Consider the following 25,241-nt stretch of genomic DNA (forward strand, 5'->3'; position numbering starts at 1 on the left):
ACAACATCTATACCTTCGCATATAAGGATACAAACATCCTTACAACAAGGTATTAGTACTTGTTTTACATTACATTTACAGCAATTTCTCATTTCTTGGTTAATTCCAAAACCGGGGTTTGACCTAAAGGCAAACCCCTAATCCCTAACCCCCCAATCGTCTTCGCTTTTCTGTGTGTAGGTTGCAGGTACGCGGCTGAAATTGAAGATCTGGAATCCTTGTGCAGAGAAGAACAAATCCCCCTTCGTTTCGTGGATTTTTCGAAGGACCGTGGCGCCGGGCGCCATCGTCCCGACAACTTTTGCTCAAATTTGCAGGACAGTGCCGTATCAACATTTTACTGCTAATTCCAGGTCCGCAGCTTCATCCTATATCCCTATCTCAGTTTATAAGCGAATCATTCTCACTTTCTATGCATGCCTAGCTTAATTCTTCTATCAACATTCTTTACAAAAGAGGGTAGCCTTGCTTTCTTAACCCTTGAAACTCATTTAGCATCCAATCTTGCATTGTGTGGGATTGGATCTTGTGGGTTTCAACCCCTCTTTTGAATGTAAAGTCTCCCAAGTGAAAACCATCAACCCTAGTGACTCTCCCTTCTCTCTCCTCGGAGTTGGGGAGGGGAGAACGACTAGGGTTCGATTATTTTCCGCTTTACATTTTGGTGAACCCGACGTGAACATCCTTTCTGATTATTCATAGTTAGATCTGAAAATTGGATTCCTTGATTACATTTCCATGTTTGATCTTTTGCAAAATTTTAGAGGTTAATTGCATAAAAACCCTAAATTTTCTTTTTAAGTAATTAAACTTGTGAAATGTTTAATTGTTGATGCTTGTTTCAGATCTGCCCTTCTATTACAAATTATCAATTCATATTTGTGCTTTAATTCTGAAAATTAAGTGGTTAAGTGTCAAAACCCTAATTTTTGAAACCCTCTTGGTTCAACCTTTGTCCGACAATTTCACTGATCAAAACATCTCCAAATCGGCTGTAACTTTGGATTCCGCAATAAAATCACAATATCTTTCATCCCTGAAAATTTGGAAAAAAGTTGCGAGGACCGTGTGCACCCCGAGCGCCATCGTCCCCGACATTTTTTCCGAAATTTCGGGAGCTAGATCTTACTGTATTTTTCTGCTAAAATCCAGAATTTTGGCTGATTTTATCAATTTTAACACCTTCAAAATTACAGTCAAAGTTGGTCTAACGATTGCTTGGATTGAGGCTTCTAATCATTCAAAAATTGTTGAAATTGAAATTTGTGTCAAAATTGTGTTTCTTACAGTCCTAAATCTGAAAAGCGTGTTATCATTCATTCGAAATTTCAGTGATTTATTCAAATTTTTGCAATTTGTGACTTTTGAAATTAAGTGCTTAATTACAACAACTTTGATTTCCGCTTTCAAAATTGAATTTTGCGTGAAATTGAGTCAACTTTCAAATTTCAAAACTTGCATTGCTTTTGGTATTCCCTCTAAAATCATAAAATTCAAAATTTCAGTTTCCCTCTCTTTTTCAAAATTCAAATTTTGTATTTTTCGACAATCTTGGTAGGGTTCAATTTTGAGATTGCAACTTTAATTTGGCCTATCTACAGATCGTAAAATCACTCAATTTTTTCAGGTTAGCTGTAAAATCATCATAACTTTCATCCCTGCAAATTTTGAAAAAAGTTGCGAGGACCGTGTGCACCCCGAGCGCCACGGTCCCGGACATTTTTTCCGAAATTTCGGGAGTTTGTCCTGATTGTATTTAACAGCTTAAATCTAGAAGATTGGCTGGTTTTACTGAAATTTGCTACCTCTAAAATTCAAAATCTTCTCTCTTTCTTTAGTGCATGAGTTTTACAACAATAAGCCCTACCTACACTATTCCTGTTAGACGAAGCCTTAGAATTAAGTCTTTCCAAGGTTTAATTACTGAGGAGATGGAACCTAATTTGAATGGTCTTTTTAACCAGGACATGGGTAATTCCTCTAATCCTCTTAATGATGAAGAAGCTCTCCATGAGGTTTCTGTAGAACAACTTTCAAAATTGGATAACCAATTTGACGATTTTCGACAATGGATGTCTCAAGAATACCCTGATAGTCAAGCTCTTCCTTTAATTGAGGGTCTAAAACGTATGTTTCAAAGTGATAAGAATGGAATTGATATTTTGCGCGGTATTGCACACATTGTGGATTCGAATGTGATGCCATTGAAAAGTTGTGCCGAAACCTTAGGTTATACACAACCTCCTACTCAAGACAATCATTCTATTCCTTTGACGACTCCTATTGCTAGTATACCTACTTTTACATCAAACATAATGACTACTTCAATACAAGACACTCCTCCTATGATCACTAATCATGGGGGCAATCCCTCTTCTTCAATTAACCCTCTTCCTTCATTCAATCCGACTTCTTCATTCATTCCTTCAATGAGTGTTCCTGTTATATCTCCACAAATGAACATGACGCAAGGGGGCAATTCATTTAAACCTTCCATTCCTCCTTGTAGTGTTCCTCCTGTCCAATCATCTCCTATGACTAACTATCATAGTGTCCCACCACCTTACTCTCTACCTTCTTTCAATAACATAACACCTCCATCACAATCTAACACGTCTAATATGAACTCTTCGACTGAAGCAACCATTAACAATCTTGCACAAACTGTCTCTTCTTTACAGCAACAAATTGCCTCTATGAATCAATCTAAGTTTAGTGTGCCCACATTTGATGTTGCGAGCCCACTTTCTCTTGACATTGTTCGAGCTATCCCCCCTAAACATGTTGAAATTCCACATTTGGAGCTTTATAATGGTAAGGGTGATCCTCTAACACATGTTAAGACCTTTCAAACAATATGTACTGATTTTGCTTATGACCAAAGGTTGCTTGCAAAACTGTTTACTAGAACATTAAGAGACAAAGCCCTACAATGGTATTGCTCGTTGCCTTCTTATTCTATTACTTCTTTCGAACAACTTGCAAATGCTTTCATTCAACAATTTCAAAACAATATAAGTCCTAAAGTTACTTTGATTGATTTAATGCATTGTAAACAAGGTGTTAAAGAAAAAGTGACTGATTTCATTGGTAGATATAAACATTTTTATGCTCAAATTTCTTTTCCAGTGCCTGACAATGATATTCAAAGAATCTTTATTTCTAATTTACAAAAAGATATTCGAGACAAACTTCTGTTTTCTGAGTTTACTTCTTTCCAACAGTTGTGTGCAACTCTTCACAATTATCAACTGACTGTGAGTCAAATGGAACAATCACATCCTATGGCTCCGAGTGATAAGGGTGATAGCAGTCAACAACCATTTGGGAAGTTTAAACCGAACAGAGATTCCATCAAATTCAATGAAAACATCATCAACAACAATGTGAATGCAGCATCAAGTGTGCCTCCTATTTCTAAGTTTTTCAAGAAAGAAAGAAAGTATACTCCTTTGAATGAATCATTGCATAGTATTATGAATAAGTTATTGGAACAAAATGTGCTTACTCTTCCTCCTATAAGGCAAATTGATCCTGCAAAGATTAATTCACCCTATTTTGATAACAAATCTTTTTGTGAATTTCATCGTCAACCTGGGCATGATACTGAAAAATGTTTTTCTTTAAAGGGTAAAATTCAAGATTTGATTGATAATAATACTATCTCTGTTTCTGGTGTGAATGATAAAGGCAACACATCTGTAGCTCCTCCTAACCAAAATCTTCAAATTTTTACTGATCCATTGCCTTCTCATACCTCTAATGCGATTGATACTACTGATTCCTCTGTCTCACCTGATGATCTCGTGTCTATGACTCCTAATGTGATTAACTTTGTAGAGCAGCAAGAAAACCCTAAAAAAACTTCCATCACATTTGATTCTAGTGAAACTATCAGGGCACCTGATGGTCCTTTATATATAGTTGCAAAAGTCAAAAATACACCTTGCCGTGGAGTGCTTATTGATCCTTCTTGCATGGTTAATGTCATTACTGAAGAATTTCTTTTTACTTTGCAATTGAATCAAGTGATCTATGACAAAACAGATGTGATTGTGAAATTATTTGATGCATTTTCTTCTCCTGCAATTGGTTCTATTACATTACCTATTGAGGTCCATAACAAATCCCTTGATGTGAACTTTGCTATTATTCCATCTTCCGAACAATTTCGTGTGAAGCTTGGCTATCCTTGGCTATCTTCCATGAAAGCTATTGCTTCTCCTATCCACAAGTGTTTGAAATTTCCCCATAATGGTGAAGTTGTTACTGTCAATCATAGTCTCTTTAAACCAGCTAAAAGAACTTCTAGCGTTCCTATTGATTACTTTTGGCCTAAACAATTCCAATCTCTTCCTCCGCGAAGTGATCATCTTTTCAGATCTTATCAAAAGTGGAAAAAAGACATGATCCTATCTCTAAGTGAACCTAGAACACCCAAACTTGACATTCCTATCATTCTTGAGAAGGAAGTTTTTCCTTTGAAAGATAAAACTAATGTCTTTCCTCAAGAAGATTCCCAACCCATTCCTATGGATGTGACTATGCCTATGCCGAATAAACTTCCTAAAAGTAGACCTATACCTCCTCGTCATGATGGACTTGGTCTCCTTCCTAAACCAAATATTCCTCCCTTATATGGAGCAGTTCCTCCTCCTTCCTCTTATGGAGAGAAGAGACCTTCCTCTTCTCCTATTGTTCAACCTAAGAGACCACAACCTAAACACCCAAGTGATAAGGATGAGAACATTCCTCCTCCTCAATCTTCTCAACTTCCTACTAAGACTAGACGAAATCGTTCTGCACGTGAACGTCGACGAAAGCGTCGTCTTAGAGCTCAGGTAGCTGCTGCTCAAACTTTGCAATCCCCAAAAACACCTTCAACAAGCATTATTCCATTTTCTCCTCAGCCGACGATTGAGCCGAAATCTCCTAAACATAAGATGCATGATGGTTTTGATCCTGTGCGAGTTAAAGATCCTATTTTTATAAATCTTGATGATGATATAGATGAAAATGTTATTCATGATGAAAATGCTACTTCTCCTGTTCATTCTGATAGTGAATATGAACTTGTTGATATTGATAACCATTTATCTAACGAATTTTCTAAAGCACTTATCCTAGCTCCTAGACAAGAACACCGCGGCTTGGGACATGAACATAGCCCTTGTTTGGATCTTGTGATAGCTCCATCTGCTGTGTTGGATGTTCCTCCTCTAGCGTGTTTCCTATCTTCCCGAAACATTGATCAGCAAGATCGGGGGGTAGATGACGTGCTAGACTAGTTTCATTAGCATAGCAGATTCTCTCCTCCTCTCTTTTGTTACTTCTTCTATATGTTACTCTCATTCTTCTATTTGTTGTCCTTAGTGTTGTCTACTTGAGGACGATGCAAAGCATTGAGATCTCTCGATCTCTCTCATGTTGACTCAAAAGACACATGTGTTCCCTTCTTCTAGGTGACCTTCCTTGATTGGGGAATGAAGAACAATTATGCATACATACATATGATATACATGAATTATCATACAGCATACTGACCCCGAGGAAAGCGAAGTCACCTTGTGCTTTGTGTTTTGTGTCTATTATCCTTGGGCTTATCTCACACTTGGGGGCTAAATCCTTGTGATAACGTGCTCCTTTCCCTTCTCATTCTTATATGTATCACTACCTTAAAGCAATCACCCCCAGTGAGGCGTGTGCGATCGCTTTAACGTAGGGGGGCATACATCCCGTTCATATCTTTTCAAGATACTTGAAAATTTCTTGGCTTGAAAATTTTTGATATCTTTCTTGCATGACTCATAGTGAGGGAACCTTACTACTGACAGTCATGGTTCTCCCTCGTGATCTTCCCTTTTACTTTGTCAATCGAAGTCGTAAGATCCTTAGTCCACTGGGGGCTTGGTGTATCTTGCCTCCTTGACGTGGTGAAAGTTTTTCAATGTTGTTTCCTTGTACTTTACCGGAAGTATGAGCGTACGCTTATACTCCCGCTAAAGTGGGGGCTAAATGTAGCGTCCTAAAATTGCGACACTTGCAATTTCGACCGCATTTGGGTCTTCACGATGGTGACGCAACACGCAACCTGAATGGAGACCCCGAAACTTGCTCATGACACTGAAAACTGCATTTTCTTGCACCCTGGCCTGAACCTCCTTTGCACCCTGCTGTCCCGGGAGGTGGGACCAGAGCGCCCAGCGCCCTGGTCCTTCAGGACCATGGCGCCCGGCGCCCTGGTCCCTGGCCCTATTTTGGGCCCGGTTTCCTATGGGGCTTCGGGTCCTTTTGTTTGCAATTTGGAAAATAAACTTTCCTGGTCGGCCTAAGGTCGGGAAAATCAATCTATTAACCCTAATTGGCAAGTATATAAACTACATTTGCCTCTCCCATTTGGGTACGAAGGACATATGTGTACAAGCGTGGAAACTATACTCAAGCATTCAAGCATTCAAGCATTCAAGCATTCCTTCAAGCAATTGATCATTCTAAGTCTCCATTCAAGGCTAAGTGTTGCATTCAAGACAAGGATTCAACCATTGAAGAGGAGATCACTTACAACACATTACATGCTACAACATACAACATACAACAAACAACAACATCTATACCTTCGCATATAAGGATACAAACATCCTTACAACAAGGTATTAGTACTTGTTTTACATTACATTTACAGCAATTTCTCATTTCTTGGTTAATTCCAAAACCGGGGTTTGACCTAAAGGCAAACCCCTAATCCCTAACCCCCCAATCGTCTTCGCTTTTCTGTGTGTAGGTTGCAGGTACGCGACTAAAATTGAAGATCTGGAATCCTTGTGCAGAGACGAACAGATCCCCCTTCGTTTCGCGGATTTTTCGGAGGACCGTGGCGCCGGGCGCCATCGTCCCGACAACTTTTGCTCAAATTTGCAGGACAGCGTTGTATCGACATTTTACTGCTAATTCCAGGTCCGCAGCTTCATCCTATATCCCTATCTCAGTTTATAAGCGAATCTTTCTCACTTTCTATGCATGCCTAGCTTAATTCTTCTATCAACATTCTTTACAAAAGAGGGTAGCCTTGCTTTCTTAACCCTTGAAACTCATTTAGCATCCAATCTTGCATTGTGTGGGATTGGATCTTGTGGGTTTCAACCCCTCTTTTGAATGTAAAGTCTCCCAAGTGAAAACCATCAACCCTAGTGACTCTCCCTTCTCTCTCCTCGGAGTTGGGGAGGGGAGAACGACTAGGGTTCGATTATTTTCCGCTTTACAGAAAGTTGATTTTTAAGTGTGAGGATTCTGCTCGTGTTGTTAATCTCAAACATGTCTTTCAAGGCTTTGAACATGTCATATGCAGAATCTAACCTTGTAATGATAGGTAGTAGATGACTCTTTACTCCATCTACTAATAACTCCATTGCTTTAATATTGTTCTTTTCCCATCGTCTCTGTTCATCTTTTCCATCAGGTTTAGAAGGATTCTCTATTATTGTTTTTAACTCATTCTTCCTTAGTACCAACATCATTCGTAGTTTCCATGAATCATAGTTTGAGGCACCTTCAAGTCTGTCTTTGAATCTGATTCCATTCGTCATTTTAAAATACAAACTTCCAAGGAGTTATCAATCTGATCTTAATCGGATCTTCCTTCAGGCGGTTAGGCTTTATAGAAGGAAACCTGGCTCTGATACCATGTTGAGGTTATTAATTCCTCTTTTAGTCACTCGATCCTTCTAGTATAATCAATTTGCTTATATATAAATTGCTGGGTGAAGATGCACAGCAAATGGTCTTTATAAATTACACAGCAATTGTAATATCCTGACTTAACACGTATATTTTCTGCAGATCACAAACAGATATATGTGTGTTGGAAGAGAACATCATAACCCTCTATATCGTATACACTAAATTTACATCAGCCTCTCCTATGACGTATATGTCCGATCAGTATTGGTCTCTCACAACCACACGCCTAGCAATTGCCCCCGATAGAAGATAAATACTCGTTCAATTTCGGTGAGGGGTTGTGACCTCAATTGGGGTGGCATACCAAATGAGGGGGTGCAATGTGTAATCACCGATAGGCAAACAAGACATAATACGTGCTAACTAAACATAAATAATTAATGAAAGCAATGTGCATATTGGTGATTAGAATGATATATATATATTATTAAATGTTGAAGGCCTTAAGGCCAATTTAACATTTAATTTTATCCGATTGAAGCTATAAATCATCAACGGGCCCTTTAGCCCCTTTTGCAAGACTTTGCGATTTTGGATGTTTGCCTATTTTCGGGTTGAAACCGACTTTCGCAAATGTTTAAGTTTAACGCCCTTTTTGACTATTTCGCGATTTTGGATGGAAAAGGGAGTTTAAAAAGTTTTCCTTTTGTTTTACGCTTTCCCTTTATTTTCACTTTCGGGCTGAGAGGCAATTTTGGAAAGTTTATGAAAACAACCTTTGCCTTATTTTTATTTCGGGCCAAGGAGTCGTTTTGGAAAGTTATAAAAATTAATGCCTTTCTTGTCATTATCAAAATTCGGTCTAAAGAACCCTTTTGCAAACTTTTTTAAGTTAAACGCCTCTGAAAAGTTCACACGATTTTTCGGCAGGGAGAAGCATTTTGAAAAGTTCCAAAGTTTTAATGCTTTACCTTATTTCACAATTTTCGGGTAGAAAAGACCTTTTGAAAAGTTTGATTTTAATGCCTTTACTTCTCTCCATTTTCGAGCTAAAAGCCCTTTCTGCAAACTTCGTTTTAACGTAAAACACCCTTACGGCGATTTTCGGCCAGAATGGGCCTTTGAAAAGCTTTGGAGTTAAACGTTTTCGGCCAGATGACCCATTTCGCGGGAACTCTCCCTTTCCTTTGGTGAATTTCGGGCTCTAGAAGGGGTTTGCGAGAATTAGAGCATTTGTTCTTTTCGAACCAAAGGGTGATTTCGCCTAGCTCTCCATTCTCGGCTAAGAAGGAAGTTTTGCGAACTTTAATGATTCCTTGGATGATTTCTCAAGACTTTGGCTTCTAACGCGTTTTGTGAGACTTAGTCTTTATTACTTTTTTGGCCCTTTATGTCCCTTTCGACCAAATGAGCCTAAATTGAAGATTTTCGGGCTCCTAAGAGCTTTTGCAAATTTAAACGCTTTTCTCATATTGGCCATCTAGGCCGATTTTGTGAAATTGAACTCCTTAGGCAAAATTGAAAGACTACGTATTTTGGGAAGTTTGAATGATTTTGGCTCTTGGTCAAATGGCACGACTTTGTCCAAATTTTGAGTGCTCAAGATAAAATGCAAACTCGGCCCTTGGAGAGAAAATGCAAGACTTGGCCTCATTTTCGGGTTACTTGATCAATTTGCAAATTTCGGCATCCTCTTGCGAAATGCACGAAACTCGCGATTTCCATTTTGACACACAACTTTGGTTTCTCATGGTTGTCTTCTATTATTTTCGTTTTGAGAGCTTAAGTCATTCTCGGTCTGAAAGGCATTTTGCGCAAGCTTGACCACTTAGTTTTATTTCTTGCAGAATCCAAAAAAGGGCCGAGTTTCGAGTTATATGCCCATTTCCTCCCTCGCATTTCGGGCTATAAGTCGACTTTGAATCCAAAAGATTTTCGTTTTGGGTGATTTGGCTTTGAGGTTTGAAAGGTATTTGCAGAAGCATCCATTTCTCCCGCACAGGCAGACAAAAATTAGGGGGTCCCCTGTCAACTAACGGGGTGTGTGTGCGAGCACAACATGGTGGCACAGCTTAAATCAGTTGGACTTCAATGGTGTTTTGTTCTCCATCTAGGTGGTTTCTGGTACACATGGTCCAATTTTGTCTTGTTCTAAATTTATAATAGGGTTTATTTTTTGCATATAATCTGAAACGTATCAAAAGGAGGAAGAGCCAATTGTAAAACAGCCTGAAGCTTGTTGCATTCCTTGTTATAAAAGGAATTCCAGGGCTGTGACAAGGGGATTTTGGTCAGTCAATTTTGGATACTATTGAAAAGGTAGAAATAGGGTCTAACTCATGAAAAATAGTCCAGAACAAGAAGGATGTAAATTTCCTAGAGGGCAACATGAATTAGTTTATGGTTTGCTATGAATATTCTACAAAAACTATCTCTATGGTGTATTTCTTATTTTACATAAATAACAATATCAAGGGTTTTGTTATTTGTCTTCACAAGATTTTGTGAATGTGTAACATTGTTTGTAGGTTTTCTTCAAGGAAGAAATTAATATCCTTCATTCATGTTGCAGTAATCTCAAAAGTGTTCTATAGATTAATTGAAGAATGGTTTTTGTAGTAATCGAAGGGGTTGCACTGATGTAAGGCATCAATCTTACTACAACACACTAATTTCGATAAGTTGTTGTTAGGTGTTTATATCCAATGCGGTCCTGACTCTGTTTCATGGATTAGACACTCGTTTGCTAAGATTTCACAATCAGATTCAAAGATTTTCAAAATATTCATTTCTATTTTCCCTTTCCTGCCCTCTTCTTTCTTGTTTATGTTGTTTTGTGTTCAAGCATCTCCAGAGTGATTGATGGATAAAGGAGCATGTCATGAGAATGCTATTTTTATGTGACTTGTTCACACGATATTGATGGAGAGGCGGGATTGTTATTCTCAATGATTAATGAAAAGAAATGGGATAAACATTAAATAATTGGAGAATCTTGGGCACCCATTACTGATAAATTTGAGAATTATCCACCATTAAGTGGCCTATGGCAGTTGTGTAAGGATGAATAAAACTCTCCATAAGATCTGAAAGTAGGAATACCCTCCTAAGTTTGGTGGAACTCAAAGTGAAGAAGGCTATGAAAGCCTTGTTGAGTTGTGTTTTCTTGTCTCTAGTCTGTTGATAGTACGGACTGTATGCTCTAGGTTCTCAATCCCATATCCTAGAATTTCATTTCTCCTTAGGACTGGAGGTAGCAAGAAAAACCGTCAACACTCCACACCACCAATGCAAAGCCTATTCCACTTCCATTATTCTCCTTACACCTATGGTTAACAAATTGGCATGCTGTCACGCTTCCTACCCTTCTTCTAAAGCTTCTAAACTCCTCTTATAGCACCAAAAAGACCCCTTTATATGTGCACAATAACATGAATAAGGATGGTGAGCTGTTAATTGTAGCATTCACACCTAAACTGAGTTTGATTTCTCCCAAATTCCCACATCTTCCATAACCTTGCAAGTAAAAAAGACAATATATTGATCATTGGTCCCTTTGAATAAATACCTAGATATTGAACTTCTCTTGCTCAATATGGCACGACTATATTAAGGTGCCTTCAATCTTCCACATGTCCATGTGAATTCCATATCAACTATTCTATTGATCTCATGTCTAGCTGGAATACCAATGTTGCAATAGGAAACTAAGTTGACTTGTTTGAACTTCTTTTGGTTGCCAAGTCCTCCTCTAAGCCCATGTGTTGACTTTGGTCAGCCCTTCAAAGGTGGTTATAAGAGGATTTAAAGCCTTATTTGTTAAATCGCCTCCTTTCCTGCTGCCAGGTCCCACATAGAAGGACCAAAATGTTGAAAATATTTTTTGTTTGTCCTAAGCGCTTCCCTTGTCCTTTCACCTAGCAGCAAGTAAGAAACCTTTTTAAGCCTCCAAAATGCCCACCTCTATCATAATTCCTTATTCATGGATACCCTCAAATACCTCAATCAATAGCTCTTCAACTTTCACAATTTAGCGACCAATTGGATGGAAGAAATAATATACATGTTCGACTGGCTCTAAAGATATCAATTTAAACAAATTTATATTTACTTGTAAATCTTTATAAATTTGGCAATAAAATCTCTACAATCCTGCATAAAGTATAAACCTTTTGCACCAACTCCTTAATTAAAACTAATTCTTGAATCACCAACTTTCAATGCAATAATGAATCCGGATGAAATTGCTTGAACGGAACATACAAGTTTTCGTCTCCAAATCTCAAATCTTCAGCACACCACCAATCCCAAGCTAGAACCACACTACCTTTCAAGTTTTCATCTTTTAGGAACACCGTTGGGGCATTTGTCCCTCTAATGAGAAATCTAGCCATGGGTACAAATCTCCAAAAGAAAAATAAATCAAATAATCAAACTCAAAATTGCCCTTCCTTTTCCTCATCCTTCTTTTATAGCCTTCCGCAAAACTTTATAGAAAAAAAATATAAATCAATTCAAAATATTAATTTCTTTTCCCTCATGAAAGTGACTTTATAATATTTAATTCTATTTTATTTCGACCTCAAGTCATTTTATTAAAATAAAGTATTAAACTCATAAGCATAATTAATTAAACATAAGTTTCCTAAAAATATTAATTAAGACGACTTAATTAATTAAATAAGTTGGGATATTACAAAGAATGCAAAATTACCATCGATACGTCTTAGAGTACTAAGAGCAATTACAAAAAAAAAATAAAAGAATATTAAAAAAAAGCAATGGGAAGGAAGAGGAGAAAATATTATTCGGCACTTCAAGGAGAAAATAAAAAAAGCCCAATTACATGAAAAGTCCAATTACAAAGCCCTGCTATATTAAATCGTTAGATTATGTCCTACAACCAAGTTACATAGCACAACAGGTTCCTAAATCTCTTTTCATTGTATAGTCAAACCATTCGCACAACAATTTAAGGCAGCAATAGTTGTATGACACCATTCCCTTGACATAACATTAGGCGGCATTCAATTCATAAACTATGGCCACTTTATTACTAGAGTTGAAATAATTGGGAATACCAAAAATGCAATGTTATCAAAATAGATATAGATAAAAACAACTAATATAAACTAATATGCAATTAACATCAAAATCATATATATAATATTCCCAATTCCTTTTAATATCAATGGTTATCAATACTTATTTGAATCAAAGAACTTGAAAAAGTCACTCTCACTCTAGGAAGATTTTAGCGGTATTGGCCCTCATAACTATGGCACACTCCGAAGAACTTGTGCAAAAACACATGTACCTACTTGCACTAAAGCCCTAGCCAAGACAATCTCGAGTGTACTTTGTACCTTGAGTTGGACATGCTCGCTATGCCCCCTTCTCTTATGCCCATAAACCACCAAACCACCTTCTTACTTGAGTGATCATCAAGTCCCCTTTTCAAGTCTCACATAAATGTTTTATATGTCTTACGGGCTGGTTTTCAAACCATCACACCCTTTCACAAAGGTTGTCTTTAATAATTATTTAATAAATACATTAATTCCTCCCTTATTAATCTCCATTTTATTAAAATAATCATTTATCCTTTATTTTCTATCTCCCTTTAATGTTAAAGGATTATTTCATAGCTTCCTTTTCACTTTGGGGAAGAGGTCCCATAACACCCAACAAGCAAGAATTTATCTTGGGACCCTTTCACATAGATTGAAAGTAAAGATAATAGAATAATAGAATATATAATTATCCTAAAATTGCTCACATCCTATATTGTAACCTATGATTCTTTATCAATTATTTTATCGTTCAAAATGCTCAATCACCTACTATCTAGCTAAAAGATGGGAAATTTGAGTGCTTATAAGGGGTTTGGAAGTTACAAGCATGATCCCAATTTAATGGCAACCGGTCCACATTTGCAGCTCTTCACAAGTGCACATCATTGAAATAGAACCCTCTAATTGCTCACGATAAATCAATTAGGGAGACTAATTTATACAAAACTACCTCAAAAATTCAAGGCCTAGCCATTTTCTAGGAACAGTAAAAGAAAATACCAACAAATCATTTTATTTTCCAAAAAATCTTATCATACAACATGTGAATTTTATCAAAGAAAAAATTATCCCTTATATTTTTACTTTACAAAGAAAAATTTCCAAAGATCGAAACCACTTTCCAATATATCCTTAAAATAGGTATGATAGAGGAAGAGCTATCAATTCAAACATAAAATTACTTAGATATTAGATACCTGGGTAGCAATCAGACGAATCATGTCCATGAATTGACTTAATGATAATGATAACCAAATAAGATGCACCAACCACTAGCATCAGTGTTACAAGTACTCCAAATCTACTCCACCAAAGCCATCGTTTGTATGCCATCTGTTCCAACAAAAAAATACTTGAATTTTATGATTCTTGAGACAAGCCATTACGTTCCAACATTACTACACCAAATGCAAGAAACAGATTCTGAAATGGAATGATACAACAATCAAAACATAGACAAGCCTATACATAAAGTTAGAGGGCCATGCATCCTTTTCACCTTTAAGGAGTGAGATGCATATGACATCTTACCAAACCCTCAAGGTGAAGATGGTGGTATGACCATCACCAAACCTATCATTCCAATCCTCCATAAACATTCATCATCACATCCCTTTGACTAGTATGTCCACAATTCATGGCTCCAACCAAATCTACAATAGAAATTTTACTTAATTGAAATTAAAAAGATCAAGAAGGCCCTTAGAACAGTCTTCAACCTTGGGCTACCATACAAACCCAAGACTAAAGGCTCCCTTATAGCCTACCATACAACCAATAGCCCCAACAAGGATATGGCTCAAATGGTTAGGGTTGAATATTTGAGTAACATGCCAAGCTTGTAGGTGATCATATTTAAGCTTCATTTTATCAAATCATTTGAGAGCTTTGTATTCATAGAAATCAATAACAATGTGTACGTCCAATATTATGTAAATTAAATGAAAAAAGGATATCGTATATGTCTTGTATGAACCAAAAATGTAATATCAATATTGGGAGCTACGCTTATATAATAAAGAAGAGTCAAAATTTGGTGTATGATTGTTCCCAATGATTACCTATTATGTGAAAGACCTTCATCCTTATAAGGAGGCGCAATTCAAAGTTAAAGTCATGACAATATTAAGGGCATTCAAAAAGACTCATCTTAATATGAGAAATGACTCCCTATTTTATGTATTCACACTAACTGTACTAATAGAGTACAAAAAACATTCCTTCACCTTCATAAATGTCTTCAGACTCTTCACTGTGATTGCATGTGCCTCTTTGTGCTTGATTCAAATGTTCTGCAAGGGAAATTTCTCAATATACTTATCCTACCATATCTTTTTTATTATTCTTTGGATTAATCTCTTAGCTGTAGCATCTTCTGGACCCCTTTTGCTTCCATGCTTTTGTGCAATTTTTTTCCTTATGTTTGAGAAGTTGGTTTTTTCAAAAACACTGACACCCTTTCTTCTATTTTGGTTATTTACGGACATTGGTTTAATTTTCGTTTTGAACTCATCCTGGAAATTGACATGTCAAAACTAAATTGTTATTTATGCATCTAGAAAAGCTACAATGCAATAAGATCAATGAAATTCTTTCTATCAAAGATTCAGAATGCTTTGACCTTTATTAAGACCCTTTCTTCCCTCTGATTTCCAGTCATTCACCCAGAAATTGAATATAGCAAATAACATCAATTCTTTCTCATTATTATTCTAAGAACACTTTCTGCCCTTGCTTAATTGTCTTCTTTCTATCCATAAAATTCTTATTCAACAGCTTCCTAAAAAGATGAAGAAACAAAATAAGCTTGCAAATACTATAAATTAAGGAATATTTTACCCAGAATCTGACACTGCCAAGATACTATAAATTTTACATGCCAATCCAGCTTGGACTCGGAAAAAGACTTCCCTATTCCAAGTATGGCCTTTTACCTACAAATGAATGCTTTTATCCTCTTCTTTTTTAAAAATGACCAAGCCTTATGCTTGAATGCACACAACCTCACCAAAGCTCAATGCATGTAGATCCAATTTGACAATTTTTGGGTCACTAACCAGTTAGACAAATGAGTTAAATTACAGCTAGATAGTATCCAAAATGATTCAGCACCATAAGTATTCTACTCAATCTATGTACTTATAACCAAAAAATTATAAAATTATATGGCCGATATTTGCTGAATAGTTGTTAGATTAAGATTTTGATCCATACCGCAAGTTCTCAGAAAATCATGAAATTTGGATGACTTTTTTCATTTCTTAACAAAAAGTGTATTGGATTTAAGGTTTCTGCTAGAGAAAACATTCACCAACTGTGTTCTTGTTTTTAATCTGATGTATTAAGATTGCTCACTTAATGTTAAAAGAATCTATGTTATCACTAATTGTTCACTATAGTGCAAGGTACAGTAGGCAGAACAATGACAATAAAAGTATCAAGAGCATTACAGCAACAACAAAAAACAAGAATAGAATTAAAGCAACAATTATAATGCAGATATTTGTACTATAGTTTGTCGAATTAAGATTTTGATCCATACCGCAAGTTCTCCTGCAATTGTGAAAGATAGATGACTTCTAAATTTCATTTCTTCACAAAATTTGTATTGGATATAAGGTTTATGCTTGATAAAAATATTCATCATGTTCTTGTATTTAAGATAGCTCACTTAAAGTAGAAAGAATCTAAAGCTGCCACAGATCGATCACCATAGTACAAGGTAAAGCAGACAGACTAATGACAAAAAGCATGAAGAGCATTGCAGCAACAACCAAAATTTGTGTTTCAATTCAAGGGTTATTGGACATTAGGGAAGGAAATTCCAAAATAGTATTGGTTATGGTTCTAGTGCTCAAAATTCTAGAAATGTTAAATGGCATCCTGTCCATATGATAATAAACTAAATTTTGACGGCACTATGAAGGGGAATCCAGTTTTAGCTGCCACAGGTTTCATCCTTAGGAACAAGAAAGGTGAGTTGAAGATGGCAGGGGCATCAAGGAGAAAAGACTAACAATGAGGTGGAAGAGGAGGCTCTTGTGTCAGGTTTAAAGCAGCTTATGAAAAAAGCTATGGACGGAAATGGAAGAAGACTCCAAAAATTGTAATTCAAACAGTCAATAAGAGCTACTGCCTCAACTAGAAGATGAGAGCATACCTAGAGGAGGAACTTCCCTACAAACCAAATTCTCTGATATATACTTTGCTCATGTATATGCAGTGCAAAATGCTATGGAAGACTATTTGGCTAACTGTGATGTCACTTTACATTCCTATGCCTCAATGGAAAGTAGTGATTAATGATTGGGGAAAGCTACATGAGCATATTACTTTGGATCACCCCGTGTAGGGCATGTTAATAATTTTATAAAAGGTGGTGCAAAAGGTATTGATGATATAAGGTGGTCTTCACACATGTAGAATTAATACCACCTTAGCTGTAATCTCCCTACCAAGAAATTTCAAACACACTTGCAATTTTCTGAATTTTAACTAGCAAGCATTTTGACAAACAGAAGGTGGAACATGAAAACCATTCAACATTTTTGAGTCTTACAATATGGAACAGTTGCATCATCTTCTATTATCAAAGGCATTTGGGCAAACAGTTGTCCTGCATTAACAATTTCACAAATAATTGACTAACACAACCTTTGTTGGTATAAAATTTCTGATACAAATTTCTTATCAAGGAATACTGATATACGCTGATATATAATCAGAAATGCATACAATACTAAAAACTCATTTTTTGACCTCATAATGCAGCTCTATTTGACTGTAGATGATGCTCGTCTGAGTATAAATACTCCTATGGATACAGGTAAAGCTATAGTAATTATTTGTGCCCTGAAATTCTTAACAGCACTAGTGTGTATAGATTATTGCTTTGTGTTACATCTTCTACAGCAGTAATAATTCCTTGTACTTTCCAAACTGCTGACCACAAACAATTGTTGATGTAAAGGACTTCGCAATCTTTAAATAAGGAAATCACTTTCTTCCAAAAATCCCACGATCTCACCAAATTTCCTTATTCCTTTTTACATGGTACAAACAGCTATGGATGGTCCAAAACCTCCAGAAATAACCACAAATATCTGTATGCAATGACTTCAAATTCCAATCTCTTATTTCAAACTAAAATCTTCAATTATAGTTTACCCGAATATCAAATCTAAAAAAAATCAATTCAAGCTGTTGATGGAAAGGATTTCACAATCTTTAAATAAGGAAATCACTTTCTTCCAAAAATCCCACAATCTCACCAAATTTCCTTACTCGTTTTTACATGGTACGAACAGCTATGGATGGTCCAAAACCCCCAGAAATAACCGCAAATATATGTATGCAATGACTTCAAATTCCTATCTCTTATTTCAAACTAAAATCTTCAGTTATAGTTTACCCAAATATCAAATCTAAAAATTACCATAAAAACCAAGCATTAAACACATTTGTTAATCCAGAATGAATCCACTAAGAATTAGCTAGGTGGGTTTTCATCTACAAAACCTATTTTGCCTTAGGTGTTTTGTCCTAGAGCAAAAAATGAACAATTGCTCACCTCTCCACACTGGGGTTTGTAAAATGAAAAATGCAAAGAATTTTCTAAGTCGCTTAATATTCTTTTTAAAAAAACCTTTAAATCGCCACTTTGTACCCTGTGCCTAGTATTATCACTTTTGACCCTCTTTATAAACACTTTATGGTGTTGCCCACCCATTTAAAATAAATAAATAAACATAAGTTGCCCTTTAATTTCCCGTCTAAAGTGACCTTTTAATTTAACTTTATTTTAGGGCCAGCTATAAGTCACTTTTATTTCTTTGTAACAATTCCTTTTTTAAATTATTATATAAGTTGTCTTCTAATTTTCTACTTTATGACAACTCAAATATTTAATCATATAATTATTTAATGAATTTCCACAAAAACCGCCAAAGTTAAAGAAAATAATAAAATGGACCAAATATGAATTCTGACTACACCAAAATATTCTTAAACTCTCAAGATATCGAACATTATGAAAATTGGTTCTTTCCAAAAATAGAAAACTTATCAAAGAAATGTGGAGAGCTCCCAAAATGCCAAAACTGCATCTAAAAGTACCATTGAACTCATCTTGATTTCATTAACTTACTACCACTGTCAAAATTAGTTCCCGATAAAGTTGCCATTCTCCATGAATTTTGGAATTTTCCAAGAATGTTAAAATGGACCAAAAAGGGACATTACAATCCTCCCTTTCCAAAGTTGCTTGTCCTCAAGTAATGCCAACTAAATCACTAATTGATTCGGAAAACCCAATGTGATTCCAAGATCCCCCATCAATCTCACAGGTTTTTGTGTCCTTTTGTGTGAACATCTTGCTACATGATGCCTTCAAATAAAACCTCGTTCAAACATCTTGCTAAATGTGTAGCAACCTTTTGCAAGTATTCTGCATTTTCTTTAAAAAAAATCTTTGTTGTACCATGATTCTACCACACCATTATAATAAGAACTAAAAACAAATGTGCAAATACTTTCTGTTTTCATTTCTAAAGTTCCTGAATGATGGCCATTTTGTGTGGAGATCTATTATCCTAAATTAGTTCCAAAAGATAATTCATTAAATTCCACGACACATACCTTTGCAAGATGATCTTTATTAGTCATGTTTCAGGTTGTTCCTTCCAAGAAAGGACACAAATCAGCATGAGTGCATACTGAACAATTTATGACTGTTATAAATCACTTGATTTTCCACCGAAATCAAAATTTTGTTGCTTGAAATACTCATTCTCTTCAACTGAAAACATTTATAAACATCCTCCAATGAATTCATGACCTCAAATAAATTAACCTTGCTAAGGCTCAAGTCTGAAATTAACAACTTATAGTTTGACTTATACTAACAAGAAATAAAGAAATATGAGCATTCTTAAGTGCTGAAAATACTTTTGTTAAGGATAAATTTTTTTCCCACAAGCCATCAATTCAAAAATACTCCGTCCCTTCATAAACAATATTTGCCAATCCACCTATAAGAATGCAAATGAGATAATGTGATGGTTCATTGGAATGATGATAGCTGCACCAATTCTGATATTTTGACCCATAGCTTTTGTCACCATTGTAGTGTATACCTAAAAAAAAATTGCTTTGTTTGTTTTGTTTGAAATTCTTGTAATTTTGCAAATCAACAAACAGATGCATATGATTTGACACTACTACTATGGTTTTTTTATAAAACATTGTTCAACATACAAATCTATATTTGCAATTTTACATACCATGGGGACACGTCCACCCCCCCTCCCCTCCCAAAACCCCCCTTTTTTAGGACAAGAACATCTCCGAGACATGGGGATGTCCCTCCGTCAAACCGCCACCACCATCAAGACTTGGGAGATGCCATGGAGACGGCAGGGACATGGGGACATCTTGGGTATGCCCAAGCATCCCTCAAACGTCCTAGGGATACCTAGGCATTTCCCATCCTAGGCGTCCCAAAAAGCATTTTTTAACTTTTTTATTTTTTGAGAATTTCGTGCCCAAGGCCAAACCCTAAAGGCAAGTGGGCCCCCTCCATGCTCTCCAAACTCTATAAAACACTCACAAATCCTCATTCTTACTCACATTTGCATTTTAAGTTTTCCAACAACTAGGTTGAAGAGGAGCAAGAGAGTGAGTGAAGGAGTGGAGTGAGATTGAGGTGTTGCAAGTGCAAGAGGGGTAAGAAGGAGCAAGAAGAAGAAAAGAAGGATTCTAAATCAACTAGGAGAGATTTTTCAAGCACAAAATTTCATTGTTCATTGTTCATTTTTTTATTTTCATATTGTCATCAATTCAACATCTAAATTTTAATTTTAATTTCAAAATTGTCAAACTAGGCTGAACTAGGCACTTATAGAATTATAAGCTTATAAAATTTGAATTTATATTGTTTATTGCAGTGTCACAATGAGCTCTCATGACATGAGTGAGGATAAGGTAGAGGTTCATAGTGAAACTGTATCTGAATATGAACCGAAGGCTGAGGGGGGTGACCATGGGGCTAAGCCTGAAGCCCAAACTACTTCCATGGCAAGTGCATCTACAAGTATAGAGTGCCTCTCCGCATTACTAGAAGAGTATGCTAGGGGACCTTTTGATCATAAGTCTACTCTCAAACAATTTACACCAAAATTACCAAGCAAACCAAGGACGTTTGCATCTAGTGGCAAAAGGAAGTGGAAGTGCCACTTTAGTGATCTAGAATTTTATGGCAACAATACTGGAGCTAATGCACACCTTTTTATTTGAGGAAAAGGTGTGGATGCATATGCTTTTTTGGCGCAAGCGGCAAACCTCAAATACAAAGTTGAGATAAACAAGCTATGAGGTGTTCCTAATGACAGTGCACTTGCACCTATGCCTACTACTTTGCTCATAGGATGCAAGTTCAGTAGAGCCAGCCACACAGCTCTAGTCATACTTTGCAGACAAGAGTAGGAGTGATGCCAAGTTCTTCTTCCAGTGCCACTGCCCGTGTAGGAGAGGGTAGAGGAAAACACAAATCGCAAAGTAACCCCATATCTGATTTGTTCAATGTACAGCTAAAGGATGAGATAGATGATGCCATTAGTAAGTTCTTTGCCAATGGCATCCCATTTCATGTAGCTCAATCTCCTTATTATAAGGAGATGATGTCAAGGGTAGCAAGGGGAGGACCATCATATGTGCCACCAAGTGAGACAAAATTGAGGACCATGATCTTGGATAAGAGCTATTCCAAGATCAATGTGTTGATGGAGAAAATGAAAAAATGTTGGGTGAATAGTGGATGCAATATAATCATGGATGGGTGGACAAACATTAGCCATCGTCCATTCATCACTCATGGTTACATGTAAAGAGGGACCGTACTTTCTTAAGGCAATTGATTGTTCAGAGCATCGCAAAGATACAATTTTTGGTTTCAGGTCCTCAAGGATGCTATTGTGGAGGTTGGGCCACAAAATGTGGTCCAAGAAGTGACAAATGCAGCACATGTGTGCAAAGTTGCAAGGAAACTTGTTGAGGCAGCTTACAGACATATTTGGTGGAGTCCACACTATGTGAATCACATGAACAATGCACTCAAGGACATGGGGAAGATTGAGTGGATCAAAGAAGTGATCACTGATGCTAGAGATGTGTAGATGTTTATCTGCAACTGCTACACTACACATGCACTCTTCAAGAGCTTCTCTAACAAGGAGTTCTTGAAACCTGTTGAGACCAAATATGCATCCTATTTTATTCTCTTAAAGAGAATAATTGAGTTGCGAGAGTCACTGCAACTCATGGTTATGACAATAGATTGGAATCAATGGGCTGAGTCCAAGACAGAGCAGGGAAGTGTTGTGACCTTTTCACACATCACCCCATTGCAAATGGGGACCCTCCCTTTTTCTTGCTTTCTAGGGTTTTTGTTAGAGCCTTGTGACCTTCCTGCATCAGTATTGTCAAGTTTGTCAGTTTTGAGCGACCTGAGTTTTGAACATTATGAGTCAGTTTGTGCAAGCCATGGTTAGAACAAAGTCTGGACACCGTCAAAGTTCCTAGAAAGGCCAAAGGACGAAGATTGCAATTGATTTGAGTGGGATTTGGACAACAATCTATTTTTAGAAAGTTTTGCTTTTTGCTTTTTCCTATTTTTTTAGGAAGTTTCATTTTTGGCATTTTGAGCACGATCCCCAAAATGGCTATTTTTAGAAAAAAAATTCCTATTTTTTAGGGAACCTTGCTTTTTCTATTTTCGGAAAGTAGATCTAGGGTTTGCACTGTTCTCACTAAGATACACTAAAAAGATCGACAAATTCCTCCTAAAATCCAAGTTTTGACCCAAAAAGCTAATCTCCTAAATTTTAGGAATCTCGAGGAATTCAGTGAATGATTGAGGCACAGTTTTCAAATTTCAAGGCGATCCGGTAAAATTTGCACAAGTTATGGAGATTTCAAGTTTTGATCATGTGGTTCCTGAAGTTCATGAAGTCCACCTTGACAATGATGAAGGGATTCCTGCCAATCAAGAAAGTTCGCCCTTGGTCAAGGTCATGGTTCCTGAGATCCACCAAGTCCGCCTTGGTGTTGGTGCACAAAGTTGATAAAGTCTGCCTTGGGAAAGGTGAGGTGGGTCATGATTTTGGAGAAGTCCGTTCTACCAAATGTTAGAAGTGAAAGCAAATGTTCAAGTCTGCCTTGCCTTGAATGAGCTGAACCCTGCCCGTGAAGATGGTGCCTAAGGTTGATAAAGTCCGCCTTGAAGGAGATGGTAAGTGGTGCCCAAGATTGATGAAGTTCGCCCTTGCCATGGTGTCAAAAGTTAGTGAAATCCGCCCAAGGGATTTAGAAATGCCAAGTGAAAGGTTCCCAAGTTGAACAAAGTCTGCCATGAGTGGAGAGTTGAGGTGCGAAGAAGTAAGAAAGTCTGCCCTATCATTGCATATGGTTTGTTGAAGTCCGCCTTCTTGGTGCACAATGTCAAGCAACCCCGCCCTATCATGAGACATGGTGCAAGGAAGTGAAGAAGTCCGCCCAAGGGTGAGGGAATCGACAAATGTTTGAAGAGCATGAAGTTTACCAAGTCCGCCCTCCATGGTTCCTGAAGATGTTCAAGTCCGCCTTGAGAATGAAGATTGTGTATCATGAAGATGTCAAAGTCTGCCCTCAAGCAATGAGCCATGAAATCAATGAAGTCCACCCTTGACTAATATGAAAGGTGCACAAACATTAGGAAGTCCACCCTTGCAAGGAGAATCAATACAATAAAGTCTGCCTCATGTGAAAACTCGCTAGGTTTGAAATGAAGGAATATTCCAAGGAGATGTCATCTAGATTTGATTCCCAAGTTCAAACTATGACATATTTGGAAAGTTTTTTAAAAGAGAATATTGCAAATTTGGTTCGAATTATGAACTGAAAAATGAATTAGAAAGTTGCATTGGAAAGATAAGATGAGGATTTCGAACTTGATGGTGATGACAAAGCAACTAGGGATCAAAATGGAAACTTTCTTTGCAAACTCGAAAGACTCAATCCCACAATTTACGTAGCAAAAAAAATTGTTGCATTCACCCCACAATTTATGGTGAATTGCCTGAATTCCTATTTAAATAATTGTATTTCAGTTTTCTTTCAAAATCAGGTAGCAAATACGTGCTCTGTTTTGAGAAAGCTATGGTTCATTTTGTTGTGGAGAAAATTCTGGTTAAGGTAACAACTATTTCAGTCTTTAAAGGATTCATTCATCATCCCTAGAAATTCAACAAATCATTGCATAAACCCAGATGTGGTAAGAAAACCAATTTAATTAGAGAAATTACCAAACTATCCTCCTAGAATAAATTTTGCAAGGTGGATAAGAAACTTGCAGGCCTTAGACCCGTTAATGGGTTTCGAAGGGTTAAACCTTTTCAACAGCTGGAGAGGATTACTACTTGGTGGCCCCTGAACCCAGGGTGGATCAAAATCAATTTCGATGGTGCGGCTCGTGGCAACCCTGGACCGTCAAGCGCAAGGTGTGTTGTTAAAGATAGTAATGGTATGGTAATAGCTAAATGCAAACAGCGGCTAGACTCAGGATCCAACAATGTGGCCGAAGCAAAAGCCACTTTTCTGGTGGTTCAATTGGCTGGGAGGCTAGGTGTGGAGAGATTACATCTGGTAGGTGACTCCCAAATCATTACACATGCTATCATCAAGGGCGAAGCCCAGAATTGGAAGATAGATAGAGAGATACACTGCATCAAAAATCTCCTTACTTCCTTTCAAAGTTTCAAAGTGTCTCATGTATTAAGGGAGGGAAATAAGGATGCTGACTCATGTGCCAACCAAGCTTTTGATCTACAGGTTGGCGAACTCAGCCTAGATATATATTCCCCTAACGGTAACATTTCTGATTGATTTGAAGAGAGTGGTTGGCAGGTCGACTTTTAGTGGTGGGTGGCGAAGGTTTTTGGAGATTATGACTGAGATATAAATGAAGCAAGAGTGCGTCCTGAGAACATTTATTGTTTGCCAGCAGATATATGGAGAAATATTTTTAAACTCGTGCAGTGTGATGGGGATCTTTTTCAAATCTTTTGGTTTCATAGATGATAAGAAATGTATCTTCGATTGGAAAAGGTGTATATACTATATCCACAGCTCCATACCAACTTCGAGCTGTATTAAGGCACGTTTAATAGGAATTTGCACTGCCCATTTTTGAAAGGCTAAGTGCATTTATGGCAACTTAGCGTTTCTGGAGACTTCGCTATGGGTGTTTTGGCGTATGAATTAAGGCAAGTGTTTTTGGGTTCTGAGTTGAAGGAGAGTGTGCTTGTCATTCATCAATTCCCTTGCTGCTGGTAACGAGAGACTAGTCAGTGAAGAGCCATTGACACGGGTTATGGAGCCAAACTTTTCCCTGCAAGCGGTGAGACCCATGGTGGCATTCTGGGGTCAAATATTTGATGGCAGGTTGACAGATGTATT

General features: G+C 37.0%; 1 protein-coding gene across 2 annotated transcripts in view; it reads right to left on the reverse strand.

Moving 5' to 3' along the window:
• Positions 1 to 25,241, reverse strand: part of LOC131061694 (uncharacterized) — a 171,628-nt gene that overhangs the window by 142,352 nt on the left and 4,035 nt on the right. For both annotated transcript variants that reach the window (XM_057995510.2, XM_057995511.2), the window contains exon 2: positions 13,949 to 14,084. In XM_057995510.2, the coding sequence (XP_057851493.2) occupies positions 13,949 to 14,084 (136 nt within the window). The remainder of the gene's footprint in view (positions 1 to 13,948; positions 14,085 to 25,241) is intronic.

The sequence above is a fragment of the Cryptomeria japonica genome, chromosome 8, assembly GCF_030272615.1.
Source record: "Cryptomeria japonica chromosome 8, Sugi_1.0, whole genome shotgun sequence".
In the NCBI taxonomy this organism is placed as follows: domain Eukaryota; kingdom Viridiplantae; phylum Streptophyta; class Pinopsida; order Cupressales; family Cupressaceae; genus Cryptomeria; species Cryptomeria japonica.